General features: G+C 46.3%; 2 protein-coding genes across 4 annotated transcripts in view; both read right to left on the bottom strand.

Annotated features, from left to right (window-relative positions):
- Window positions 1-15,899, bottom strand: part of LOC125706574 (protein inscuteable homolog) — a 37,243-nt gene extending 21,344 nt beyond the window's left edge. Inside the window, exons 1-2 of one of the 3 annotated variants that reach the window (XM_048973308.1) lie at window positions 15,805-15,899; window positions 3,958-4,046 (exon numbers count right to left, since the gene is read on the bottom strand). In XM_048973308.1, the coding sequence (XP_048829265.1) occupies window positions 3,958-4,013 (56 nt within the window). In that variant the 5' untranslated portion in view covers window positions 4,014-4,046; window positions 15,805-15,899. Of the gene's footprint in view, window positions 1-3,957; window positions 4,047-14,039; window positions 14,298-14,767; window positions 14,787-15,804 lie in introns of those variants that run through there. The other 2 variants (XM_048973309.1, XM_048973307.1) reach the window with 2 other exon arrangements.
- A 1,277-nt stretch (window positions 15,900-17,176) lies between these two features.
- On the bottom strand, window positions 17,177-21,400 carry LOC125706145 (calcitonin gene-related peptide-like). The gene is made up of 5 exons (XM_048972703.1): window positions 21,304-21,400; window positions 20,378-20,469; window positions 19,850-19,984; window positions 18,000-18,180; window positions 17,177-17,683 (listed from the first exon to the last, which is right to left on the bottom strand). The coding sequence occupies exons 2-4, from the start codon at window positions 20,461-20,463 to the stop codon at window positions 18,018-18,020; spliced, it is 384 nt and encodes a 127-aa protein (XP_048828660.1). The 5' UTR covers window positions 20,464-20,469; window positions 21,304-21,400; the 3' UTR covers window positions 17,177-17,683; window positions 18,000-18,017.
- Window positions 21,401-26,686: the final 5,286 nt, after the last annotated feature.

Here is a 26,686-nt window from a genome sequence, read left to right as displayed (position 1 = left end):
GCCCCAGGAAGCACAGGGCAGGAGATGCTGCAGGGGACATCAGTCCAGAGGTCAAACAAAGCACCTTTTAAGAATGAACTTAATATTGTTAACTCATTTTTAAATGTGTCAAGCTAAAGATCAATGTGGATATTGAGAGTCTGTATATGAACTGCATTTTCTGTACCTCCTCGGTGTCACGGAAAGCAATTATTGTGCACGCAGTAAACAGCGGGGACTGCCGGCACCAGCATGAGAAGCCATGTGGGTTCAGCCCGGCTGAGCGGTGCGAAAACAAGCACTGGCCCCCGGGAGAGCAACCATCACGCACGGGGCATGATGCAGGGAGACCTCGGCAAGAAGAAAGGTACGTGGAACTGAAAGGAGGAGATCGACCAATGGGGCGCAAGGCCTTCGTCGCAACAGCAGCGGAAGCGTAATCCGACAGACTGAAGATGACACTTCAAAGAATACAACTGAGCGATTACTGAGGCGTGTATTCCGCAGCGTTTGTCAGAGTGCCACTCTGAAGAGTTTTATCCTGTAGAAACGGAACAGAACAGAACATGTGACGTGGGGTCAATTCCCACCACGCCTCATGGGGTTTACAGGTCCATCTAGGCCAGCGGTGTCCAAAACTTATCCACAAAGGGCCAGTGTGTAAGCAGGTTTTTGGGGTAACCTGTAGGTCAGGTGTTCAAACCCAGGTGTGAGGACTCTTCAGCCAATCAGTCCTCTAATTAGTAATCTAGTTAGGGAGCTGCAGCGAAAAGCTGCATATACACCGGCCCTTTGCGGATAAGACTGGACACCCCTGCACTACGCGCTCTGCTTTTCCACCATGGCCCAAAGACATGCAGGTTCGGCAGACTGCTGCCTCTGAATCGCTATCTGTGTGTGTCCTGTGATGAACCGGCATCCTGCCCTGTGTGTCAATTGTACCTTTAGCAGGGAGCCACCTAATTCATTGTGTGACATTGATTACATAAACCTAACAATGGCAAACCGTCCAAAAACTGGATGAATCATGCATCCTAAAGCGGTACGTTACATAAAGATGGCGTATCCATGATTTGGCTCCCATTTACTGGCGTTAACAGTGACAGAACGCAGAGTTCCATTCGGTGTTGATTCATCGACACATGCTGACTCTGAGGAGCAGAACCCGGAAGCCATGAGAAAGTTTCAAGCGTGATTGCAGTCTTCACAAAGAGCTGCTTTGCACCACTGTGGAAAAGTGCTCCCCCATCGGAGATGATCTATGACCCACAGCTGTGAAAAGAGGGGGGTGCTAATATTGACTAGAAATGCAGTGAAATTATTCCACTAAGAGACACAAATGACTCACTTAAAGCCAAAATGTATTTAAAAATGTTACGGTTTTGAAAGACTGCGACAGAGAAGCCAGAGGGACACGAATGGCACGAGTAAATGATTTCAAAAAATAACAACTAACTGGATCCGGAAGGCAGAGAGAGGTATGCGGAAGACATGGTGAGAGAGGAAAGCACAGCAGAGTGACGCAGAGAGGATGAGGGAGAAAGAGAGAGAGACAGAGTGGGCAATGGACAGAGACAGAGGGTGACAGAGACAGAGTGGGCAATGGACAGAGACAGAGGGTGACAGAGACAGAGTGGGCAATGGACAGAGACAGAGGCAAACAGGCACAGAGATAGAGACAGAGAGACTCCTCTGACAACAGCAGGAGTTGAAACACAGCCAGCCCCGATGCTCCGTTTTCAAAGGAGGACAGCTCCTTAAAATTACTATTACATCTGTCTAATCAGTGTACAATTAAAGAAAAACCCCCTCCCAAAAAATGTAAATTTCCATCAGAGGTAATTAAAGGTATCCAGTCCCCCCCCCCCCCCAGAAGTACACCACATTGCTATCGATGTTTAAATTGCGGCACAGAACATCCATCCATCCATCCATTTTCCAAACCGCTTATCCTACTGGGTCGCGGGGGGTCCGGAGCCTATCTCAGAAGCAACGGGCACGAGGCAGGGAACAACCCAGGATGGGGGGCCAAGCCATCACAAGGTGCGCACACACACTCACTCAGACACCTATGGATAACATGGCAACTCCAATTCCCCTTTGCAGGTTTTTGGTTCCAATGAAGTGAGATAGAGAGAGTACGCGCTTGCAGCTGGACCAAAGACTCGAGCCCTGGTTCTGAGATGTGAGGCAGTCATGCTTAGCCACTGCACAAATGAAGGTATCCCAAAAGGAAGACGTTTTAATACTGAATATAAAATGCAAACAAGCACAGAACAGGCAGGGCATGAGGTGTGAGTGTTTTGGATAATCTCGTACGATTCATTCATAAATTAGTGTCCCTCATAGTCAATAAGAGAACATAATCCACACCCGTCACGCATGCAATAAAATGTCAGGCATTCTGGGAATTCATCTGCAGCTGAAGGTAATCAGTAACAGTAACAGGAATCACCAAACAGCGGGTCTTTGTGGACAGTAGAGGATAGAGGAAGCAGAAAAGAAGAGGAAAAGTGTGTGTTTCATGTGCCACATTCCCGCTGGCTGTACAACCCAACCTTACAGGAAGGCGTTTTCAACCACCTCCCCCCCCCAGCATGAAAAGCGCATCAAGAAGGCAGTGGGAGGCCTCAGGGCTCGCGACCCAAAATTAGCCCACAGGACTATCAAATGGCACTTTCTATGTATAAGCAAACTGATTCATTACAGCGTGTGCTGCAGTGAGTCGGGCTCCTGCAGTTTTTACATTTTTGTTTGGTCAGGATGTCACTATTATTTGATTTTGGGCCAAAGCATCCATTTAATTTCCTCTAAACAAGCACAGACGATACAGGGACCAACGTGAAAAATTGATTTTTAGAGTACATTTTATTTAGTAGGAGAAAGAGTCTAACAGCAGGCTTCACCAGAGCTCAGCCGCTCGGGCGCGTCGCATCAATTCAGTCAGACTGTTTAAGGTGGGGCCCGGGCCACGGGCGCTGGCTAAGGGCACGGCACGTCCACCAGGGGGCACTGTGCCAGTGTTCGGAAAGTTGCCTCCGGCCTGTGATACACTTGCGCTTGGGCGGAGTCTGAGCAGCGATCAGTGAACGGGAGACAGTGCGATCGTGCCCATTTAGCCTCTTTGCGGAATCCGAGGCAATCCAAACATCACGTGCCATAAATAGAAGACCAAATAGCGCCAAGCGCAGCCCTTGTTAGCGTGTTATATGTAGAGGGTGCACTATCATTACTGTGGTGAAAACGGTCCACTGCAAACACACATCTCCCCCGAGTCATTCTCACAGATCTCTACCCTCCTAACTCATCTGTGGGATGAAGTTAAGGACTCAGTTTAAAAATAGAACTCTCGTCAAAAAAAAACAAGGCAGTCCTCATCCCCACAGAGCCAAATCAAAGCCCATCAGGAGGGGGGCAGCATCTGACTTCCAGATGTATCCTTAATCTCCCCAAACTGCCAGGTCAGTCTCCACCCGCCCCCCCTTCCCCCACCTACCCCCAATCCGCCCCCGCCACCTCAGAGTAACGGAGCGACTCCGTTTCCCCTGCACGAATGGTCACAAACGCGAAGGACTTAATGCACCGGACATGGAGACAAGCTCATTCCGACGCGCCTCGAGCGACTCATCCGAGGCGGATCCGAGTCTCTAAGAAGCACTGAGAGAGGGGCGACTCGTCCTCGGAAGAGAAAGTCCTATTAAATTCGTGGCCATGGAGCCTTTCAGCCCAACGTCGGATCACATAACAACCCAACAGCACCGCTACTGCGTCTCATCGCCCCTTTTTCATTCCGCCTTTGTAGATGGAGAATAGAGACCAGCATTGCCAGGGAAACTACCGGCACCATGCCATCATCATCACCATCATCATCATCATCAGGCCCATTGCCAGTAATCAACTTCATCATCAGAGAGGAAGAGCTGTTCATAAATGCACGCTGAGGTGTTTTCCGGCAGGTGGGACGTCATTCCTACTCACCTTTCAGGCGGTGATAAAAGAGACTTAATGTGCCTGCTGTTTGGGGCCAACGCCATCCTCTCCAGCCTTCTGACGCCTCAGCATGGCACCTGTGATAGAGTCACAAACACCCCATCAATGCAATTTACCGCCATCACCATGGTAATGACCAGCAGAGTCCCGGCACGGCTGCTTACACAGCGACCGACCAGCTGCTCAGGCCCCAGTAGTAAACTCCCCTCGCGTCATAAGAGGCGCTTAACACACTGCTTCTGCTCGAAAATCCTATTAAAGGAAAGTCATTTTTCCACGAAGCACCCCAACACACAAAATAAATGTATAGTTAGCAGTCAAAATGATCAAATATGTGGAGTGGAAGTGGGGAAGCGGATTTATATAAACTGCGGGAATACAAAGAAGAAGGAAAAAAAACTATGAAAGAATTTGTATTTGAATTGGAAGTACAGACATGGGAGACTCCACAGCACTTTAATTGATTTTATAAAGACCAAGGTCAGAAGAATAAAGCGTCTATACACTCAATCACAAAGGAATGCAGCAGTGCAGCTCACCAGGAACCCAACCGCGGAGGCTGGAGGGGACCATAATACCAGATATTTCCCTACAGCCTGCCAATACGTCAATATGTTTACCATGACTGCTATTCCCACAGCCTGCCACATGGTCCTAATGCCCACAAGGTTCATTTCACAGGCCATGGGGATGGACCCAAAAAAGTGACATCTTTGTTTAGTGGGGGGAAAAAACCAGACACAAACCAACTTGAAATGTTTTCTTTGTTTGTATATATGGTCATAACTATCTCCCAGCTTCAAAGAGACAGAAAGTGCTGCACATTATCGCAAATTCTTCCTCCATCCCTAAAAGATGCCACAGTGGCTGCCCAGGCTATTAATGAAAAGTGATTCTTCCTTAGTTTAAGCCAAGTATAAAAAGCGCGTCTGCATTCATTTCAGTAGCGTATCTTAAACACGTTCTTATCAAACGATGAAAAGGACACCATTTCAAAACCCACCAGTACCAAACAACTCTGCAGAATCAGACGAGTTAAACAAAAAGCAAATTAGCCCCGTAACAACTCCTGACAAGCACTCCTGAAATCTATTTTCTTTTTAGCAACTTAATTATCAATAAAGCTCTCATACAGGGCTGCAGTGAGCCAGCAAAACACTCTCGTATACATTCCTTAGCTGGCCGAGTGCCACTCCATGACGGTGCTTCCGTTGACGGTCTCTAATGATGGATGTCTGGGGTCCTCTGCTCAAGTCCGGGAAGCACAGGGACCTAGACTCAACTAAATCCATGGAGACGCCTGACGTTTTTACCTCGGGAAAATTTACTCGGCATATACTGTGATATATAATGTTTTTGGGGGCGAGTAGATCCCAAGCTTGAGAAAACAGAATGTCACGTGACGTTTCGGTAAAGCTGTTTATTTTACCCCCACCCCCCCACTCCCGTCGGCGAGTTGAAGAGACCAAACTGTTGCTCCTTACTGGAAGTCTGATGATGGGGCTCCGTGAGGCTCCCGTTTCCCAGACGCCATATGCTGAATGCCAGAAGCTAAACAGAAGAACGGCAGAGAACTGGGGGCGTCCGTCTATCTGCCGGATAAACACGCCTCTACTAATTTACACTAATAAGCGTATCTAAGAAGCGTATTTATCCAAAAAATGCACACCACGTACAATTGTTGATGCTTTGTTAACCAGATGTATATTTATGAAAACAGAATCTGATTCAAAAAGTGGTAAAGCAGCATTAACCTTTCCAGAATTATCCTGAAATTTAGAACCCTAAAATAGTCAGGTTTTTTCAGTTCCTTATATAGAAGAGGCCAGGACGCAGGAAGGCCAGGAGAGGGGAAACTCCGTGGGTCATTTGCTGTGATGCTCGTGGGCGTCCCTGTGCAGTCGAATGCCAGCCAGTTAATTCGGCACGAGGCCGTTCACTGCACCGGGCCCCGGAAAGTGAAGCCAAAGGAATTCCCAACATATCCCTTCTGCAGAGGCATGATCAACGCCTCCTGTAAGACTCCTTTCTTCACGAACGGATTGTCCCTGGAAAACACACTGTCTCTTTTGTTTCATGGACCCGAGATCCGAGACACAAAGAGCTCAGAAACTGGGGGGATGAGATCACTGACCTCTCTCGTCGCAGTTTAGAGGGACGTGTGCGTCCAGTCTATACGACTAATGCTGCTTCGAGGGTGGTGGGCTGATCCGCATCATCGATGCCCACGCCAGGGTAACAAGGCACTGCACCACCAATACCAAGCCAGAGGGCAACGTCTTCACCCAGAAACGGCTCAAAAGCCAGGACTGGAGAGGAGATGAGAAAAGCACTGCAGTCCATTCTTTCCGGAACACGCCCATGCGTGGTGGAAGCCAGTGAGCGGACCAGACTTCCAAGCCAGCTGAGATCACACGAGAATTTCATACTGAAACATGCCGCTCTTCCCAGTACTAGCAACAATATTCATCCTGCGTTTTTCCATGGTCCCATATCCTACTCAACACCAACTGTCAATAGCCAGCCCCCTTTCTGCTGCAAATCCATGTTGCTTTGTGCTGGTCTGTGGTAAAAAATAATGATGGGAATCAGCTGAGGTGCAGAAATTGCAAGTCATATGGTAATAATTAAAGCAGTTCGCAGAGGAGTGTATATTTAAACACGTTCATTTCCTCCATGGATAAAATCGACAGCATTGAGCCGCAGCTCAGTATTATGACACAGTACCCATTTAGTTCATTAAAAGCAAAACAAATTATGGTCCGTTTTGGGTTTTTTTGTTTGTTTTTTTACACCGTGCATCAAATATTTCTGATTTTGCAAAAAAAAAAAAAAAAAAGCCATTCATGGCCCAGATGGAACACACATGGCAGAGTTTACAGACGTTTTAACTCAGCTGTGCCTTCAGATGACTGGAAGAGAACAAAAGCAAAATCGTAACTTTTATAAAACTCGTGCGCAGACAGACAATAAGTCAGACGCTGCAGCCTGTCTGGAAGATGTGTTAGTAATGGGCAGCAGGTGAATCCCCAGTACAGGGAGCCGAAGAGGCCTGAGACGCAGCATCCACCCGCCCAAAGACACCCACCCGTGCATCTGCGCTCCACACAGTCCCTGCTCCGTATTACCAAGTCACTGGAAACTATTTCCAGACAAATTCTGAGACGATCTTTGTATGTGGTCTGAATAACTGCTGAGGGTCCAAGCAGAGCTGAAAATACAAATGCCCCCCCCCGCCCCCCAAAGAAAAGTTTCCAGAAAGACCACTGCCTTGATACTCAGGACTTCACTGGAGAGGCTTGCCAAATGCTATACAAAACAGTACTCAAAGTACAATAACAATGTTATGCTACCGGCAAGTTATGAATTATCTCATAAGAACATAAGAAATTTACAAACGAGAGGAGGCCATTCGGCCCATCAAGCTCGTTGGGGGAGAACTTAACTAATAGCTCACTTAAATTTTCAGTGGAATGGGACATTTTCAAAAGCAGGTTTGCCTTGTTAAAAAAAAATGCAAAAACTGTGAAATTGTTCTACAATTTTGTACTTAATTTTGATTTCGATGTCTATGGTGTGACATCATAAGCCTGCTGTTAGCTGTGGCGCTAACAGAGGGAGCCGTTTCTATCACATGGGAATGTGAACGTCACGCGGGAAGGCAACTGCCCCTTGGGGGGTGGAGGGTTAGCGAGACGGGAGCCTATTGTGGCATTGGGCAGGCTGGCCAATCACGGGCCAGTCTCCCCGAAACACACAGTCTGCCACCTTATGAGGTCCGGAAGGCAGCTGAGGCCCAAAGAAGGGCACAGCTGTCTCCCTGGGGATTTCATAAAGACTGATATAACAGAATATGACCAGAGGTGCCGTTCCCCACAAATCTATCAACGTTAGATGCTGATAAACAACCTCAAACGTTTCTGCTGTTTATTTCTCAGCTGAACTACAGTAGCTGGCTAATAATGTACAGAACCACCAAGCCTCAAATTAAAAGGCAGACAGTGACAAACAAACCTGTTTTTAGCATTTCTTTCCGTTCCACATATGTGTTCAGTGACATGTGGTTCAGCTGAGTTCAGAATATGGCCTTTAATTTAGTCTTGGACCATGTCTGGACCTAAACTTCCTGGAGGTAGCTCAGGAGAAGCGAAAGCTGGATGTTCACAGATCCAGATCTGATTTCGGGGGTGGGTGAGGAAGAACTGGGGTGGGGTTGCTGCCTGTGAAATTTGACGACCGACTCGGGGAGCGCTGGTGGTAAAATCAGTCAAGGTTCTTACCATCTCCTCTGCCGAATAGTGGAATAACGTTAGGTCATTTTTAATTCTGCGTGGACAGATTTCTGGGTCATTGCGCATCAGTTGCGGGTGACACACACTTGTTGGGACTCTACAGGAGACTCTCGGAATTTCCAGGAGAGCTGGGATGTCAGAGATCAGTGCTTGATAGCGGATGCGCACCAGAGGCACTGTGTTGAGGTACCACAATGTAGCTCGAGAAGTTAGACCATCAGGATTATTACGTTTCCTGAAGCCTCAATCATGTCAGTCAAAAGAAAATGACAGGTAGAGCAGTCTGTGCCCACACAGCATTGCAAGAACACACAAGGCAACTCAGTAACGCTCAGTGAGGGTGCTGTGCATCTCTGCAGTTTAGGAGTCCGTGCCCAGAAGGTTATCAGTTTGAACACCTAAAACTGCTCTAAGGCTATTGGAAAAAACGACAGGTGTGGTTCTCCGATCCCAAGCTTGCTCTCTCTCATGTGTCTCAGGATGACACTTCGGGAGCCATGCCTGAGTGAAAGAAGCTTGCCTTCTGGTGACCAGCAGGGCGGCGACACTCAAAGCGGGGATCATGCAACGAGGCAGTGTTCTCCCAGGGCTAATTAACAGACCCTGTCATGCGACAAGTCGCCATGTGGCTTTTGAGAAGCACTGGAGGTGATGTGCAGAGTGCTGCGACAATGACTGTAGAGCAGTGTTTCTCAGTCTGGTTCTTGGAGACCCACTGACACTCCGCGTTTTTGACAGAGACATATCTCTGTCTCAGAGACATATCTACCTGTGGCCCAACGGGAAGCTGCTCCCCATGACCTGCAATGGCGGGAAAAAACCTGGACCCAAGAGGAGCACCACAACCAGTGAGCTGGAAGCCTGCTTTCTATCCCCTCCTCATCTCCGGCCTCCATAAGCCACTAAGGGAAGTTCAGCTCCACGCTCGAGACCCTCTGATTATTACCCTGACAAACTGACTCCCATGTATGGCTAAATTATCCGCATGGTGGTGAACCAAAAAAGCGACAACTATTTTAGCCCGCCTGCTTTCCAAAAGTATCAGATCTCCAGAACGCGGCGTTCCCCCCTCGAATCTCCCGTTTAGTGCATTTTCTGCTTTTGGTATGTGGCATTTGGCAGGGGTCACATCAGGTCGCCATGCTCTCCTGGCACTGGTCTCTGACCCAGTAGTTGGGGCCATGGATCTCTGACTCGTTTCACAGCAGGGCCCCAAGCCCCCGTCCCTGGTATGACTAAACCAGCCCAAACAAGGTGCTTCATCCACACCCAGCCCTGTACAGGCACCTCACCTGCCCTCTGCAGAGCCTAACCCTGCAAGCAAACAGCACCGAAAAATGCATAAAGGCCGCCAAGCTGTGTGAAAGTACAGGCAGTGCCCAGGTTAAAACATCTGAATTACCGACAATTCGTACTTACAAACGGACTGCCACAAAGCCCATCATATTAAAAATCCAGGTGAAATACAAAGGTTCGTAATAGCGAACACATGTACTGCTTTGTGATGCTCAGGAAAACATTCCATGGCTTCAGTGATTCGTCAGTTTGAGATTCAGTACAGTATTGCATTTAGATACTTCTACTATCGCAGTAATATTATTCTTTATTTTACAATTACATTTTCGACTTACCTGCAAATTCTACCTAAAGACAGACTTGGGAAACGTAACTCGTTCGTAACCTGGGGACTGTCTGTATGTCACAATTTACAACAGGTAAAGCTAAGAGTAAATGGGTAAACACACAGGAAAACAACCAGCTACAGACCTCGCGGCTGACGGGGGTCCACAAGCTTGCTGACACGAACCCCCCCCCCCCCCACCCGGCTGGAACTGAAGCCTCAGCGTTAATGCTCCATGTTGACGAATATCATGCCTGAACCTTCTGAAGGACAACTGGCAGGTAAAAGGAAGCCTTCGCCCAGATCCCTAGGCCCAAAGTGTGTGTGTGTGTGTGTGTGTGTGTGTGTGTGTCTGTGTGTGTGTGTGTCTGTGTGTGTGTGTGTGTGTGTGTGTGTGTGTGTGTGTGTGTGGGGGGGGGGGGGGGGCAGGCTGACATAGGCTACACTCTTGGGTGAACATGAATGCAGGAAGAACGTAGCCGGGAACCCGACCGGGAGCCAGGCACTGTGAGCAGGCCACACCTGACACCGCGTCCCTCAGGCAAAGACGGCGTCCTACTGAATAATAAACGAGTGGAAGGTGACACCCCCACCCGTGGGCGACTGGCGGGGGCCTCCCTGCTCACGGGGACTGAGCGTGCTCCACCGGGGGATGGGGGGTTGGGTTAATGTCCAGCTTGTGTTTCCAAATGCCAAGCAAAACTCCCACGAGATTAAGGAGAACCAAATTTGGCACAAGTTACGCTGACCCACTGAAAAAGAAAACTAGGGTATTTCCATTTTGCTGTTTGCTGGTAATAATCCTGTGTCATTTTGAATGCTGGGGCTATTTTCACTGAAGTTTCAACCACTGTCCGGCAGCATCTCTCTCTCTCTCTCTCGCTCACACACACACACACACACACACACACACACACACACACACACACACACACACACACACACACACACACACACGTTACCCAGTGAGTTGTTCTGAGAGCCAGTCAGCAGGTTTAGGGTGGGTTTGGTGCGGGGGGGGGGGCATGATATTGGGGGGGCCCAGCTGGTTGTCATTAAAAAGGGCGTTTTCCTGGATTTAGCCCTCAAGCCGGGAAAACCGAGCCGTTCTTCGGAAGCACGAAAAATCCCAGAGGGGTCTTCAAAAGGCACGATTCAAAACATATTGGAGTCCAGAGAAAGGGCGGGCGAACGCAGGGGCCACCAGACACAGCAGGTTCACCGATTCCCCCCAAAACGAGCGCGTGTCACTTTAGAGATAGCGTCACTGCCGAGCAGAGATGACAGCAGAGCAGCTACGGGAGGCCGGCTCTCCCCAGCAGATGAAGAGACGCGGGGGTCAGACAGACCAGCATGGCAATTAGCGAAGACTGAAGGCCCGCAAGGACCACATGAGCTTCGCAGACAGCTCCCCGAGAAGTCCCCTCCCGCTAATGCGCCTCCTCAGGGACCCTGGGTCCTCCCAACTGCATCGTCCACAGTCACAAAACAAGTGTCCGTACACTCAGCCTTCCACACACACACGAAACAAAGACTGGTGCTCAAGCGGTGCGATAAAAGATGAAAGCCGAACAAGTGGGGCTGCCCGCTGGGGATTTCATTACTCACCCTGTGCGAGAGGCCCGCGTTTTAGCCACGCCACATTTCTGCGTGCAGTTCCTTAATTAGAGCGTGCCTTTGGAGCATCTGAGTCAGCCTGCTGGCTCACGTCAGCCTGGCCGGCACAAGCGGCCCGTAGACTTTCCAGCCCCGAAGACCCTGCATAGCTCAGGTCAACCCATCCGTGAAGCATTTACTCATCCAGAACCTTGGGGTTCTTCAGAGATCATGCGATGATTCCCCACCACGCAGACAGACACATTTCACATGCAAAATATTAAGATACCAAGCAATGACCTTTCCCACAATTTAAGCCAATAGCCTCCTGCCTTACAGATCATTACCGCCCAAGGTAGCAGCATAAAATTCCTGTTTTTGTTGGGAAACCATCTGAGTCCAATGCTATTTATTTTCTTCTACAGTGAAAACAATTAATTACGACCACGCCCCCCCCCCCCAGAGATACTTGTCATGTTGCTGACATGCAACCTTCACTGGATTAAAAAAATTAATAAAAAGCCCAAACAGTGAGGAATCGCTACCATCTCCACTTGAGGTCTACAGCTGGAAGCCCGTCGGACCGCCTCCACTGGCGGCCTCATCGTCACCATGACGACGCCGCCGGGACCATCGCCGCTGCTGCCACGAGGCTCGATTCAAATCACTCCCGTCCAGCTGCAAGCAGAAAGTTTCGCTAAAACTTCCCCGGAGCTAAAGAGTGAGCTTTGCACTATCGCACTCTCTACCCAGAAGATTCCAAAATCTGCACATGAGCTCTTTTGGCTTTGAGAGGCACCTAATGCCAGGGGCCCCTTGTCGGGAGAGAGGATCAGCCACCTTCACTTTTTTCCACCCCGAGTTCACCGAATCTCTGGGCAGTAGCCGCCTTGTGGCTGAAATCTGTGGGAGCCAGAACTCTCACTGGAGATCCAGCTGGACTGCTGAACTAACCCCACCTCTAAAGTGCAGTAGCTCATAACCAACAAAGCACCATTAAAATAAGTGACGTGAAGACCTAAGCCTGAGAATGGAGCAGTCTCTACATGAATGGAGAACAATCCCGGTGCAGGGGGCGTGGCCTGTACAGGATCCCATAGAGACTCCCCATAGAGACTGAAACCGACGGCCCCCACCACATTCTCGATGGTTACTGATCGCACGAGGGCCTTGTCCCCAACATGGGGACCGAGATCACTCCTAATGCACTATGCTGACCCAGCATCAGGCACTGAAGGCAGACTGAGAAAATGACTCACTCACTCCATATCCCCAGCACAGCGTTTGTTACAAATACATAATTAAAGTTAAAACTTCACAACAGGCAGGAAGAGTGGAGCACCTCAGTCCGCCCTCATGGGACACAGCACCACGCTGAAAGCGAGCCATAGTCTGCGGGCCGGCAACACCGGGGATGGGGGGGGGGGGGGGGGGGGGGCACGCAAGCGGGAGTCCAGTGACCATCAGCATTTTCCCTCCCCTCCTCAGACAAAGCCAAGCTCCTCGGCCTGCCCACAATAAGGAGGCTACTTACAGACTAGAAACCCGTGGTTACAGAACAGGACTCGGCTCCAGCACAGAAAGAGAAATTATAACAAAGAGCCTTTTCTGTAAAGGCACCGGAGGGAAACCGGATCCGCATGTCCTGGCTAAGGAGAACAGCCGCTCTTAGGCTGGGTCTTAAAGCCTTATATCACTCCGAATAAAAGCATTTAACACCTACAGTTCAAATCTGAACGATATTCAGCACAGATCAGCTAAGACGAACTCAACAACGCCATTCTTTTGATTTCGGTTTTACTTTAGGTCAATTTCACAGAATGCCCATCAAGCATGGACGATGGAGCAATATGCGGGTAAGATAAGAGGAGTTCAGAGGTAAATGGTATTTAACAAATACATGTAGTAAATTACTCAGAGCAAGACTGCTGGTTGAGGGAACGGGAGTCTGTCAGATCCTGCAGGTGTGGCCTCATTGGTGACCTTCACCGCTACAGTCAAACATCACAAAATGTGCAAAGACAGGTCCTCCACAACTGAAATCAAATCTACAGTAAGTAGGGATCAACTGGTAACACTTAGGCATCCTGTCAAAACAGTCTATCACGGTGAACCATTTAATACTCTTACGTAAGAGAGTAGATAAAAAAAAAAGCTATACTTTTTTTCTGTGCTGATGCACAGGTAATGTAAAACTGTAGCATCCTGATTAGAATTTAAGAATATAACAGGGAACAAGTAAGGAAATAAGAGACGTTTAAACAGACCCATGGAAAGGGGAGAAGTAGGTAAAGCATGAAAGTGGTTGATCATGTACAATAACACGGAGATAGAGCTGAGTAAGTCAGCGAAGCCCCTAAACCAAATCAGAGAATCCGACGCTGGAGTAGCTACTTTTCGGGACTGAGCAACACGCTTCCCAGCTGGAGCCTTGATTTTCCCAAGAAACACCCGATTTAAGCTCAGAAATTGAACGTAGATGACAGGAGACTCTAGACTAAAGAGCAGACGCAGGAACTATTTGCGAAGAATAAAGGGACTTGCAAGTTGCGAAGACTTACCCAGAATGACAGAGTGCGCCTCAAAGTGCACCCGGCTTGCGGAGCACTTCACAACCGACTTCTGTACCCCACCGAAGTCAGCTCAGTCTACAATGACCTGAGGATTTTCCCCTTTCCTTTGCAACTCCGCGTCAGTGAAGTAGCACGGCATAGTTTTTGCGCTGGGCTGCAGTCCAAACAGACATGAAACTATTCTATTTCTGTCTGCCACACCAACACGAGGGCTGTACTTTTAAAGATCCTGCGGTCAAGCACGCAATTGCACAGTGACCGGCAATGGCAAGGGGTAATTGCAGACCTCATCAGCTTCTACTAAGCTGCCAACAGGACAAGGTAAATTACTTTAAAGTCCCACAAAAACAACACTAGCCACATAAATAAATGTAAAACTAAAATCCAGATGTCTAGCTGAGAGGAAGAGAACGAGCGACTGGGGGGGAAAGACGCGCTTAAGCGCTACCTCGGCAAAACGCACACGAAATCACTAAAATCGCATGAAATATGCGCGATTTCAGACGGCAAGGGGATGTAGTCTGGGTAGGTATTATTGTTGGAGTGCTACCATGAAAAATTCAGGGTATCCCTTTTCACATGAACTGTGGAAATTTCTGTCTCCCGGAAAAGCGCAGGAGTAGAAATGCATGTGCGTGTAAGTGAATGTGTCGACAGCGTGGTTTGAGTTACTGTGGATCGCCCAGGGCTTTGGACTGGGGATGCGTCCTGCTTACCCCACAGATTCGGCTGGTTAGTGCGTGGCACAGCCAGCAGTTGTACCTTCACCCGTCAGACATCGCTTTGCATCGTGCAGGCAATCGTATTAGACACATAACGATGATAGCCTTCCTACTACGCTAGTTCAATCTCAGCACCAAAGGCGGAGAGCAGACAGCTGTTCACCATTAGAGCCGTGTTTCTCATTGGCAAGACACTGAATTGCCGAGAGAGACAAACTTCTCAAAAGAAGTCTACGATCCCCATAATTATCAATGTCTGTGGAGGTTTTCTGGTCTGAGAAAACTTTCCATTTAAATTCCATTATGATCCAAGCCTCCAGACTTATTTAATTCCAGACCTAGTCCACGAGTACAATAAAAGATTGCAAAAACAAATTAATGGTGAGAGAAGATTTTGGAGCCCCCTAACTTTGCATTGGGGCGTTTATTAACGCTACAGAATATTTGCAATCTCTACACAATTACACTTATTCAAGGATTCGAAACGCTTGATAAAACCTTAGTTTAGGAACCCCACGACGACATCGAGAGAACATGCAAACTCCACACACGTGACCCAGGCGGAGACTCGAACCTGGGACCCAGAGGTGTGAGGCAACGGAGCTAACCACTGCACCACCCTGCCGCCCCTTTATGGACACATGAACAGTCAAATAGTTTTAGTTATTAATAGAGGATATACTGGGCAATCCATCCACTATACCCGCCTGTCCTCGCATATAAATTAATCCACCTTTCATTTTAAGATTTAATATGCATAGTATTGTGTTTAAAATTTATCGTCCTTTTAACTATATTACGTGAAAAGGAAAACTGGACAAAATAAAAATGACAGGCCGATATACAAAAAAAATCAAAAACGGTAGATTAATCGATTAATTTATTCCCAGTTACTTTTTTCACATACGGGTGGCTACTGTAGCTATGTCATCTACGCAGAAACCTGAAATTTAATGCATTACATTCACAGAAGGTACAGGTGTATGCGGTAAACTCAATAGGCGTGTTGAAAAACATGCAAAAACGTTTACCTTCCTAAGAGACAACTGTGCTTAAAGTCTCGGTTTTTCCCCACCAACTGACTTTGGCGAGAATCGGACCTAGGCAGGACCACAACTCTACAGCAGCAGACGTGAGGAAATGAAACGCAGACAATTATATTAATCTGCCGTCTTGAATACTGCTTCGATAACAATTATATCGCCACCTGCTGGTGGATCTCAGAAGAAAACCCAAAAAATGGAAGCGTGCCGAGTCTGTAGAATTCTCCTGTTGCAATAGCGGAATACTTTCTTTACTTGAACATCCATCCGAGCACAACCTGTACGTATACAGTACGTATAAATTATAGTATCGGTTCACGTCATATAACTTCATATTGAGATGATCAAGGACTAAAACTTATGCATCTCCTATTTGCAGAAGCAGTGATATGGGCTATTTATTAAAACGTCAATTTCTTTCTTTTTTGTTTCTTGATCGGAAGAAATATCTAAACGCAGATTCGTCTATGGGTATTGCTTGGGTCACATGGTTTGGAAAATACGAGGCAGATCTTACGAGCTGGGCTTCTAAGCTTCTCAAGGCCCCTACGAAATCGATAAATCTGCGCAACAGCTATTACATGCAGTTAAAAGCACTAATATTTATTACTGCCACCACCAGTAATACAAATAAGCTTCAGATCGACAGATTCAGCAAATTCAATTCTGTCGTATTCAATATTCAAAATGTAACACGTGGCTTTATGAGTTTTTATTTTTTAATTCGATGTGGGGAAATAACTGAGACAACACTTCTGAACGAAAAGGTCAATGCAGAATCCGGCGTCTCGTCGCTTTCTCTGTGTCGGGTCACACTCACTACATCTTACTGTGTTTAATCAGACTGCGGACTTATCAAAACAAGTGGTAGCGCATAGCAGCCAGGATTAAGTGTTTACAAATGTCTGCTGCTCACAGACATTATGTCATTTATCCGGCTAGTCTCCTGGTTATATCTCTTGATAGTACTATATTTTAATGTTGTTGGCTGTATTTCCATAATCACCAAACTGAGAATCTTGGACTGCGCTTTCGGTTACTAACGTTCTATTGAATTGTCCCATTGGAGAATTTAGTGAAAGATACCTTTCCAGCGGTTTCCAGAACTGGGTTGAACTGTTTGTGTGCTGTTTGGAATTTAAAGCATTGGACCGTCCAGCAGATACACCTAGTGAGTAAAGCTGAACATGATGGAAACGTCAAGTGAGTAAGGCAAGTATGGTCAGTCCGAAGGATACTTCGTCTTTTATGTGCAGACAGATACAGCTGGCAAATATAGCTACATAGGTACTACGGTGACTTTGATCGCTTAACTTTACTTGTCAACCTCTGCGGAATAAAACAAGTGATCCAACCCAAATGTATCTAAAATACATTTTAATCTTGCTGAAATTAACATTTGTTACAATATTAGTTTAATAGATTTGTATGTTCTTTTTTTTAATATACTATACAATCATGTCACGAAAAGTGTTTTACATCAAGGCACAAGACAGGGTCAATGTGAAGGTAGCGTCCCGTTTTAATATAGGCCTACCCCCCGGCGCGCTACTCGGACGGATGGAGGACAGCGGGTCACATGACACATATGTTTACGTTAAAAGAGAAGTATGGGACCAGTGCAGTTTTCCGTTTATTTCAAACAAATCTGTATATATTAAAAAATGTAGTTTTCTGTACTTTGAGGTTCTATGACCATAGTGAATGAAAGTGCTCTATTTGTTCTTTTTTTCCATGTTCGACGAAAAGCAAAAATCATACGATCAGGAAAAAATGCAAGTAGTCAGTCCTGTTGTCTGCACGCCGTTCTGCTTCATATGAGGGTCCGTTTTTCGTGTGCCTGAAATTAAATGTGATGAGCGTACCCCTGCAAAATAAGGCAGAGCAGAAAGATCAGCTTCCCGTGGCTAACTCGAAATCGATCTCTAGGATTATTCATTAATATACCTTCTTACTGCAGTTGCTTTCGAAATGAAAAACACGTCTTGACACTTCACGTTCATTTTAATAACTACGAAGATTACATGAATTGAATGTATTTTTTATTAATATATTAATATTCTTTTCTTATAGGCCCTGGTCACAATAGTGCCCCTTGTGGCCTAGGTTGTATATATACCTGAGAAGTGTGGGACAGAGCAGGTGGACAGAGATGGGGCGGATAGTATCGTGATTATACTCACCGCCTTTCGCGAAAAGGCTCACATGGAGGTACTTCTCCTCCGCCGGCCGAATGCCTTGGCTCCTACGTTGGTGGGGACGAAGTTGCGATTGCCCATGCCCCCCGACCGGCTCAGGAAGTCCGCCAGGCGGTGAGTGACGCAGGTAGCGGTGTTGCAGGCGCGCTTCTGCGCTGTCACGCTGCTTCGGGAAACAGGACGCGGTTACTGCAAGCTTCACATGCATTGTACATGTCGCTGGACGTCTTAGAAATGCCAGGCTACTGTGGAAGTGGCGTGATTGCAGATCAAAATATTTACCCTCCATCAAACATTACACTTAATCTAAATACAACGTACGGAGAAGGACCACTGGTGATGAATTTACGGTATAATAATTAACAGCTTACCTGAGCCCTTTGGAAATGTCGAGATAAAGTACGACTTAGTAGCAAGGTTTATTAAAATGGATGAGCAGCATTTATAATAAAATGCATAAGTTGTATTCATATGTAGCTATGCTTGAATAAAAGAGGGGGGACATTCTGGTAAAAATAGGTTTATTAGGCATGAAACGCAGTCAAGCTTATAAGGATTTAATATCAGCTCTATGTAAGTTTTATTACAGTAATATTGTTATTACTCTGGTTTATTAAGCTACTTAAAAGCCTATTTTCTGCATTCTGCAGGTTCAAATAAACCAGTGTAACTAAATTCATTAACGGTTGGTTGATTTTGATTATTCTTTTCTCACATCGTTCTCTGTCGAAATAGGGAAGTATCGTCACATTAGGAAGATTTAAAGGGACTTTAGTCCTGTTTCTAGGGTGTCGGTCAAGCAGACAAGATCCACATGCATCGCAGATTAAATCAAAAGGAAGGAGCAGGAAGATGGGGCGGCAGGGGAGGGTGGGGGCGGCCGAGGGAGGAGCAGAGCTGCCTAGTTGTCAGTGTGCGGCTCCCTGTCGCTCCCGGCGAGGCTCCGCTTCCGGCCGGGCGTGCCGGCTCCCACATCCGTGCGCGGGACGGCCTGCAGCTTGTGCAGCTCCTGCGACAGCTTACCCAGCACACATGTGCTTAGGTTGGAGCAGCGCTTGGACATGCCTCTGTTCGGGCTGTGGGGAGAGAAGGACATGCAGAGACAGGCTCGCGGGAACAGCGGCATGCAGCCACCTCGTCGTCGTGGCAACCTCGTCCTCCCCTAGCCATGCAATCGGGCCTGCCGATGCATCGTTTAGCCTGGATGCATCTTAAGGGAAAACGGCATTCTTCCGAACCATGCTGAATGGGACATTCCCAAACCATGCCCCGCCCCACCCGCACTCCATAGGCACTACCAGCTGTCATCCTGTAAGCATGCTCTACCCTCGTCTTCCAATACGGCTGAAAAACACAGATCCGGTCATTACTGGTGTCATGCAGCATTTTCCTCTTGCACAACTTAAAGGGATCATGCAGCCGCAAGCTTTCCCTCGCATAGCAGACAAACAGACTGTGAAACACGGACTCATAATGTGAGGAAAGAAATCAAAAGCAGTCCATGCGGGATGGATCGACAGAGAACTGCCCTACAGAAACTTGGAACTCTGAGCCTAGGGATGGTATTGTGGTTCTCGCTCTGGGCACATACCTCGAGACTCTAATCAAACACTTGCAGGACTGAGTTCTAGTTGAAATGGTGTGGTATTGCTCCTCAACAGAGTAGAGATTGATGGTTAAAGTAGAAGAGTGAGCCACTGAAAACTAATTCACCTGCCACATCATGCCAAATAATGGTGATAGAATGTGTTGGTTCATTTTAAGTGAGCATTTCATATCGTCCAATTTGCAGAGAACATTCAAGGAAGCTGTTGAGCTTCTGAAGAGGTCGGTACCTATTTCCGTCGTTCTCCTGTTGGTCAAAATCTTCCATCGTCATTTCCAAGAACTCTTTCATTATGGCATTGAGCAACCTCTGAGCTTCATAATTTGACAGTGTGACTTGGTCTGTCACAGACTCCAAGCCAGGTCTGCAGGTAAACATGGGGAAGATAAAAACTTATATCAAGACATGTGAGGAATTATTGCTGTGGCTTTCAGAAAAAAAAATATATTCTGGGAGTGTGTCACTATCATTCGTTACTACAATGGACCCTAGCCAGGATCAAAACAATCTGCTAAAAGTATCCCACTTAAAATCTGTCAAGGAGCCAAGTTCAAATTTATGATGCCCCCTAATTCTGAAAATGGAGTGCAGTATTGAGGAGCACCCAGCTATCCAGACCATAAAAAGACCAGAATGTTTCTGCAGATCAGCAGCAGTGTCAGGCTCGCTTGTCATGTAGTGCGTTTGCTTGTTTTGGATTGAGTGAAGCTTGGACTTGAACGTCATGAGAAACAACGACTGCAGTGCTCGCTCTCACCTGACGGGGGCGGCATGTGAGCAGTACATGTGACAAATGACCAGGGCATAGGCAGCGAGGAAAGCCGAAATCTTCAACACAACCATGGTTCCCTATGGCAAAAAGCCAGTGCTCATCAGTACCAGACGCATCAGACATGACAAAGCTCAGCCATCGGTAGCATGAAAGTCACTTAAATATGAAAAGCATGAAAGTCACACAACAGTTTGACAATAGTAGAATTTCACAGGTAGAAGATGACCGATACTCTCCTGTCACACATGATGCATGACGGTTGCCCAAGATACTAAATCCCAAACAATCTACTGATGAATATACCCCCAAAAACAACTGCACCTAAAGCTGACTTCACAACCTGTACAAAAGTGCCTGTACAGGATCAACAACACATGCTTATATCCTTCTGAGCTACCGCTGCCTCTCAGCCCAGAAGCTGTCGTTCTCCTGCATCTGTCAAACAGCAAAAAAAGAAGATGCAACTTAATGCCTCCACCCCCCGTTTGGCTCTGCATGAGGCAGGTGTTAAAGGGTTTTCAGCTTTGTCCTGCTCTGGATGACCCTCTCTCTCTCTCCTCGGATGCCAACACCTGGATGAATACTCTGCAGTGATGCTGGACTGAGGGATGCAGCTCCCAGCTCCCTGAGGAGCTGGCACATTAGAGTAATGAGGTACATCCTGCTCTTTCAGGATGCCTTGACAGTCACTTCACATCGCATGCTGAGCATCAGATCCCCGTTCTTCCTCTAACACTGCAAGTAAAAAAATCTGGCCAAGTGGACGAGTCTCTTATCTTAGTTACCTTAATTGAATTACATCAGGACATTTCCTGCAGATATAGTCATCTGCGGCAACAGAAGCAGACGGAAAGTTCGTGCATCTCAGCAAATTACGCCCTGTGGAAATCATGTAAAAGGTCTTTACTTACCTTGACTGTTAGACCTTTCTGCAAAATTAAGAGGATAAGTAGTTGTCTTTCCACTTGTACACCCAACTCTTGATACTGCTGCACACAGCTACAGAGCCCTACCCTATATATCTACCACTAGGGTTTGTGTATTGACTGTGTAGGAGTTTAATTATCTGTCATCCACCAACCACAAAGCACAGCTTCATCAGCCAGCCAATCAGAGGCCACCTCTTACTTCTGGCACACGAAAAGGTATATGGCAGTCCAGTTACGTCATTCTTTAGTCACAAAGTGCTCCATTCACAAAATATGCCAAGATCATTTTAACCATTTCATGCCTAAATAAGTGTCAAGGTCGTTAAGTAAACAGCAACAAATAAAAAAGAAAGTCATCATAAATATTTTAATTGGTCTCCCAAAATACTTCACAGGTATCAAAAATGAAATTATTGAAACCGAAGAACAAAACTTAACGTCGGGGACATCTACTGTGCAAAAAAGTGTACTGCAGTTTTTGTGGGTGGCCGCTAACATTAACATTAAATTCTGCAAGAGTATGAATCTCTGAAAACATCACAGGTATCACGAAACAAAACGTATTAAATTGGTTTGCAGAATGAAATGTTTGCCTGCATTTTAATTAATAAATGGAACTATTTTAGAACTTTTTGGGTAGAAAAACAAATACGCATTAAAAAAAAGATGAGTTACGTAGTAATGCGTCTATATGTTGCTATTTTCCGAACCCCTTTGCTTTTTGAAACATTTTCATTACCAGTGCAAAACAAATCTGTTGCGTCTGATTATTACGGATGCATCATAAAGATTTTATTTTCTGTTAATATCATGTGCATTAAGTTTAATATTTCATTCAATACCTGTCACATCAATAGGACTATTATTGAGGTTATTCGGTATATTGTTTTTTTGTTCATATAATTGCCGAGGCAGTTAATACTGTTGTTATAAATCATTATTGTTTCCGTTATGTTTTTGATTTCCTTCTTTTGACACTGAATAACTTGGTTTAAAAGTGTTTTCTGTTTATCACTTGCCCAATTAGCCGCATCGCCATATTCAAATGCAGCATTACGATCAGGTTAAAATAACTTTCAAGTCAGGGTAGTATCTCAGCGACGTTTAATGTCGCTGCCGTTTTTACATTTTTAATTAAACGCACGTATATTTCGAAATTATCCGGGTTGCGGTGAAACGACCGTTGAAGAAAAGCGACAAAGGCACCTAAGATTTGGGGAATTACTATTGTTTGAAGAGGGTATCATTTTTCTTAGTTTTCATTATCGGTTTGGGCATCATTAAGCATTCTGAGAGGCTTCCTTTGCGTCACGGAGGAGCCCCATTAGCGGGGATGAGCCTTTTAGTGCTATTGAGCGGAGCGCTGGGCAGATAACAAAACGAGTAAATCACGGGGAATTGGACAGCGCTTGGGTCCCCCCTGCAGCGCAGCGGCCAGCGCCTGCGGAGCTGCGCGCATATAACCTGGTTTTTTGTACAGACGCGGTGAGAACCGGAGATGCGCTGTCAATTAGGAACTCGAGTGTTGCAGCCTTTCTTCCTGTGGAATTGTGCAGACCACGTCTCAGAGTACATGTCGAGCAGACGTCTGACGGACAGCTTGACTGCAATTTAAAGGAACACCTTAGTGCTAAACCAATGATTACTAACATATATTATGTAATGGCTCGAAAATTTAAACGGAACATTTTGCGCCAACAAACTGCGCGCTGATCAATCAAGTTTGCACACCGACTTCGACGGTTATACGGTACACATCCCGCAAGGAAAACATTTGAACGCTTGTAGGCTGCGGCTACGGAGATTTACCCAAAGTGCCCCATTAGGTATATGAAGAAAGAAGAGAGAAGGATTGACGAGAGCGTAATGTCAAGTGAACGATGACCTTCTTAATGTACATTTACGTCTGTAGTTTGAAGTTGAGTGTTATGCATCAGTTTGTTCTCCACTCCGGGAAAAAAGCCTTGTACACTGATTAAAATCAGCGGTTCGATAAAACAGGACAAATGAGAATCCTTCCTGTGTTAATGGACTACAGTAACTTTACTCAGGGCTCAGTCTTGTTGTACCTGTAATGCCAGACTGGAATATCTTATTTGTATTTGAATTTTCTATTATTTTAGTTCTGCTCTTTTACTGAGGTGCTTTGGGTCTTGTCTCTCCCTCTCCCCCTCAGGGGGCACTGACCACCGCACTTCTCCAGCACCCCCCCCCCCCACAGTAACAGTGGGACAGACAGGTTCAGGGTGCTGTACTTCTGTTCTACAGTATTGCAACATTAAATCCATCCATCTTCCAACCAGGTATATGGGGTAGGGTCATGGAGGGAGGAGTCTGGCTGGAGCCATTCCCATGGACAGGATGCACGTCCATAACGGGGCACATACAGTCGTACACTGCAGGCTATTCAGAAACACCAATTAGCCTGCATGTCTGAGAGAGAAAAACAGAGGACCAGGTTATAAGTGACACCGAGTGGAGGCCGCATTCGAAACCACCTGTAAACAGCAGCATTGCCTGCTGTGCCATCCGCAATAAACCCAGTCTCAGCTAAACCCGAGTTTGTGTTCTGACAAGACCAGTGAAACGTGGAGGAGTGATTTGGACATTTTCAAATGTGGGTGTAGAGTCATTCGGCAAATATGAAAAATTAAAAATGTGAAACACATTCCCAAATGACACAATTAGACCATGCAAGGATACATTAATATCCATCCATCCCTCTTTTACATGCTTACCCTGATCTGGGACATAGAGATAAATGTGTATTTCACTGACTACTTTTTTCTGAAGATATTTAAATAAATTGGTTCTGGTTTCATTGTTTACAGTCCAGAGTCTTGGACTCGATGGGATTTCTGCTGGGTGTCAGATTTTCCGTCGGCTTGGGACAAGACTGGTTCTACGTCACAGCGGCAGGGGGACGGGAACTCTGGGGGATCGACTGACAATGAGCCGCTAAAAAAAGCCAGTGGCTGATATGTCCCCTGCGTGTCACCCTCAAACAAATACAAAAGGATCCCCATTCTGTAGAGAGGAAGTCAGACTGATAGCGATATGCGGTTCGGTGGACTTCCCAGCGTGTGTAACTCTGAGTCTGTGCCCTGTGATGCACTGGCATCCCGTCCAGGGTGTCCCCCTACTTTGACCTGTTCTGCTTGAGATACGCTCCAGAGTCCTCCGTGACACTGCACTGGACCGATGGTTGGAAGATGGAAGCATGCATGCCTGTAGCCAGTGCTATATGCTAAATATACCAACAGCCTGTGCTACAAGCTAAAAATGTTTAAGGCAGAAGCATTGTCACACTGACCACCCTTAAGATATCTGATTCTAAGGAAGCGATGGTTTAACTGCTCCTATCTATGTTGCAGATCTCTTCGCTCCATTAAAAGCCTCTTGTTAAACTGATAAAAAACAAAAACGCCAAAGTATCCTGCTATGACCCTGGAAATGTATTGGTCATCCCCTTGGATTGTTCAGATTCCATAATGACATGACTCATTACGTCCTGGGATGCCGCTGCAAATGTAGAAACATATGTGAACTGGAAAAGTAACACAGCACGAGGAACTCGCTAGAAAATCAACCATGGAAGTGGGACAGGCCTTGTTACTGTCTTAGGACGAGTTAAAAAAAAAAAGACGACGTTGCTGGAGGATGGGGCACAAGAAGGTGTCTTTCAATGGAGAACATCTACCAGGTGCTGTGGTAGAAGGGGCAGTAGCTGCTGGGATGAGGGACGGCCTTTCTGTTCATGCTCCATGACAGCTGTTACCCAACAAAGAAGCAGCCAATATGTGAACAGATACAAGAAGAGTGGCAGCGGGTCCTTAAAGAACCCCAGCTTCCTCATTCTCAGGCCAGTTCTACAGTTTAGTTGATGTTGTTCAGGTTGGACTCCCTGATCTGCAGTATTTTTAGAAATGCAATTAAAGAACTTGGCTCTTATCCAGATGCTACTTTCATTCATGACTCTGCCAGCAATGCTTTGAGAAATTAAGATTTGAGAAACTGCAGGTTTACATTAAGGCCCTGGTGCATTAAGTGACTGGCCATTAATACGGATCTAGGATGGACTCATATCACCAGCAGTGTTTGTGCAAGCGGAGAATTTAGCAAACACACATTCTGGAAAAACAGGGGGCTCTAATTAAGACAGATCCATCCAGCAAGCAGCTTGAAACGTCCACAGAGAAGCGAGCAAGATAAAACCCTAGAAGGAGCCAAGTAATTGGCTTGTATTTTGAGGACAGAGGTTAGAAATCCCAGTAATACTCTGTGGAGGTTGTTCTAACTTTCACACAGAACAGACTGCATTTGGGGAACAGCAATGAAGATTTACAATCTGGATGAAACCAGATGCAAGCAAATCAGTGTGGGTGGGGAGGTGGGGTTGTCTCCCACCTGACCCTTGAACTGTGTTGAGGTGTCCAGCTCACTGGGTCAAAGGTTCACTGTGTGCATCATCAAAATCCCTAAAGGGCAAGAGTCACATTCATGTGGAAGATCCCTCACACGGGGTGCAGCGAGGGACATTAGCCCAGTAAAGCATTATCTGTGCATTATATAAATATAAACATATATCACAAAAAACATTGTTTGCATTGAGACTTTCTCGGCAACATCCACCCCAGTGACTTGCTATATCCGCTCACTAACTATAACCACCGATCAGGTTTGCTTGTCAAACAGTTAAAGCTAAACATAGTTAGGTTTGGTTATAACTTTAAGGTTGGGCTCTAGATGTGGTGCCATTGGAAGAATAGGGAATGGTCTTTCCCTTAGGCCAGTTCACATTCAGGCCCTACCAGAAATGTCCATAATCATTTTTTCTCCTCATCACCTAATAACTTAATTTATGGTCACCAGTTTGGAGGAAGATGTCTCCGGGTAATTTATTTGTGTGATTTTTGCGATAAGGTAAGGATGAAGTACTGAGCTTTTTTTTTTTAATCCTTCTTATTTCCAGTTTCTTGTATTGTATATAGTATTAGTGCAATTATTCGAGTTTTAAAGAGAACTACAATTTTAGAAGAATTACAGAATTACAAATTTACGCCGGATATATGTGCGGTCGGATGCCTACCGTGCGGCCACCCCCGCATATGTGTCCTGTTAGGCTTTGGGGGAAAAAAGCGAGTTAAAAAATAAAAATAAATTATAATAACAACTTGGAAAAGTCAAACACGGAATACGCGCTACCATATCTGCGCACTTTCTAATAAGGGCGAAATCGAGATTCTGAGAAAGATCCTTTGCGGAATGACACGAAGCAGAAGCGCTTCCCGGTTATTTGGCGGCGAAAGCGCTGGGAGTCTCAGTCGCAACTTTAATCAAAGTTCGTCAATTGCAAATATCGCGG

The sequence above is a fragment of the Brienomyrus brachyistius genome, chromosome 13 (genome assembly GCF_023856365.1).
Source record: "Brienomyrus brachyistius isolate T26 chromosome 13, BBRACH_0.4, whole genome shotgun sequence".
Taxonomy (NCBI): domain Eukaryota; kingdom Metazoa; phylum Chordata; class Actinopteri; order Osteoglossiformes; family Mormyridae; genus Brienomyrus; species Brienomyrus brachyistius.
Note: the sequence above shows the minus strand (reverse complement) of the source record. Positions and strands in the feature narration are given on the sequence as shown.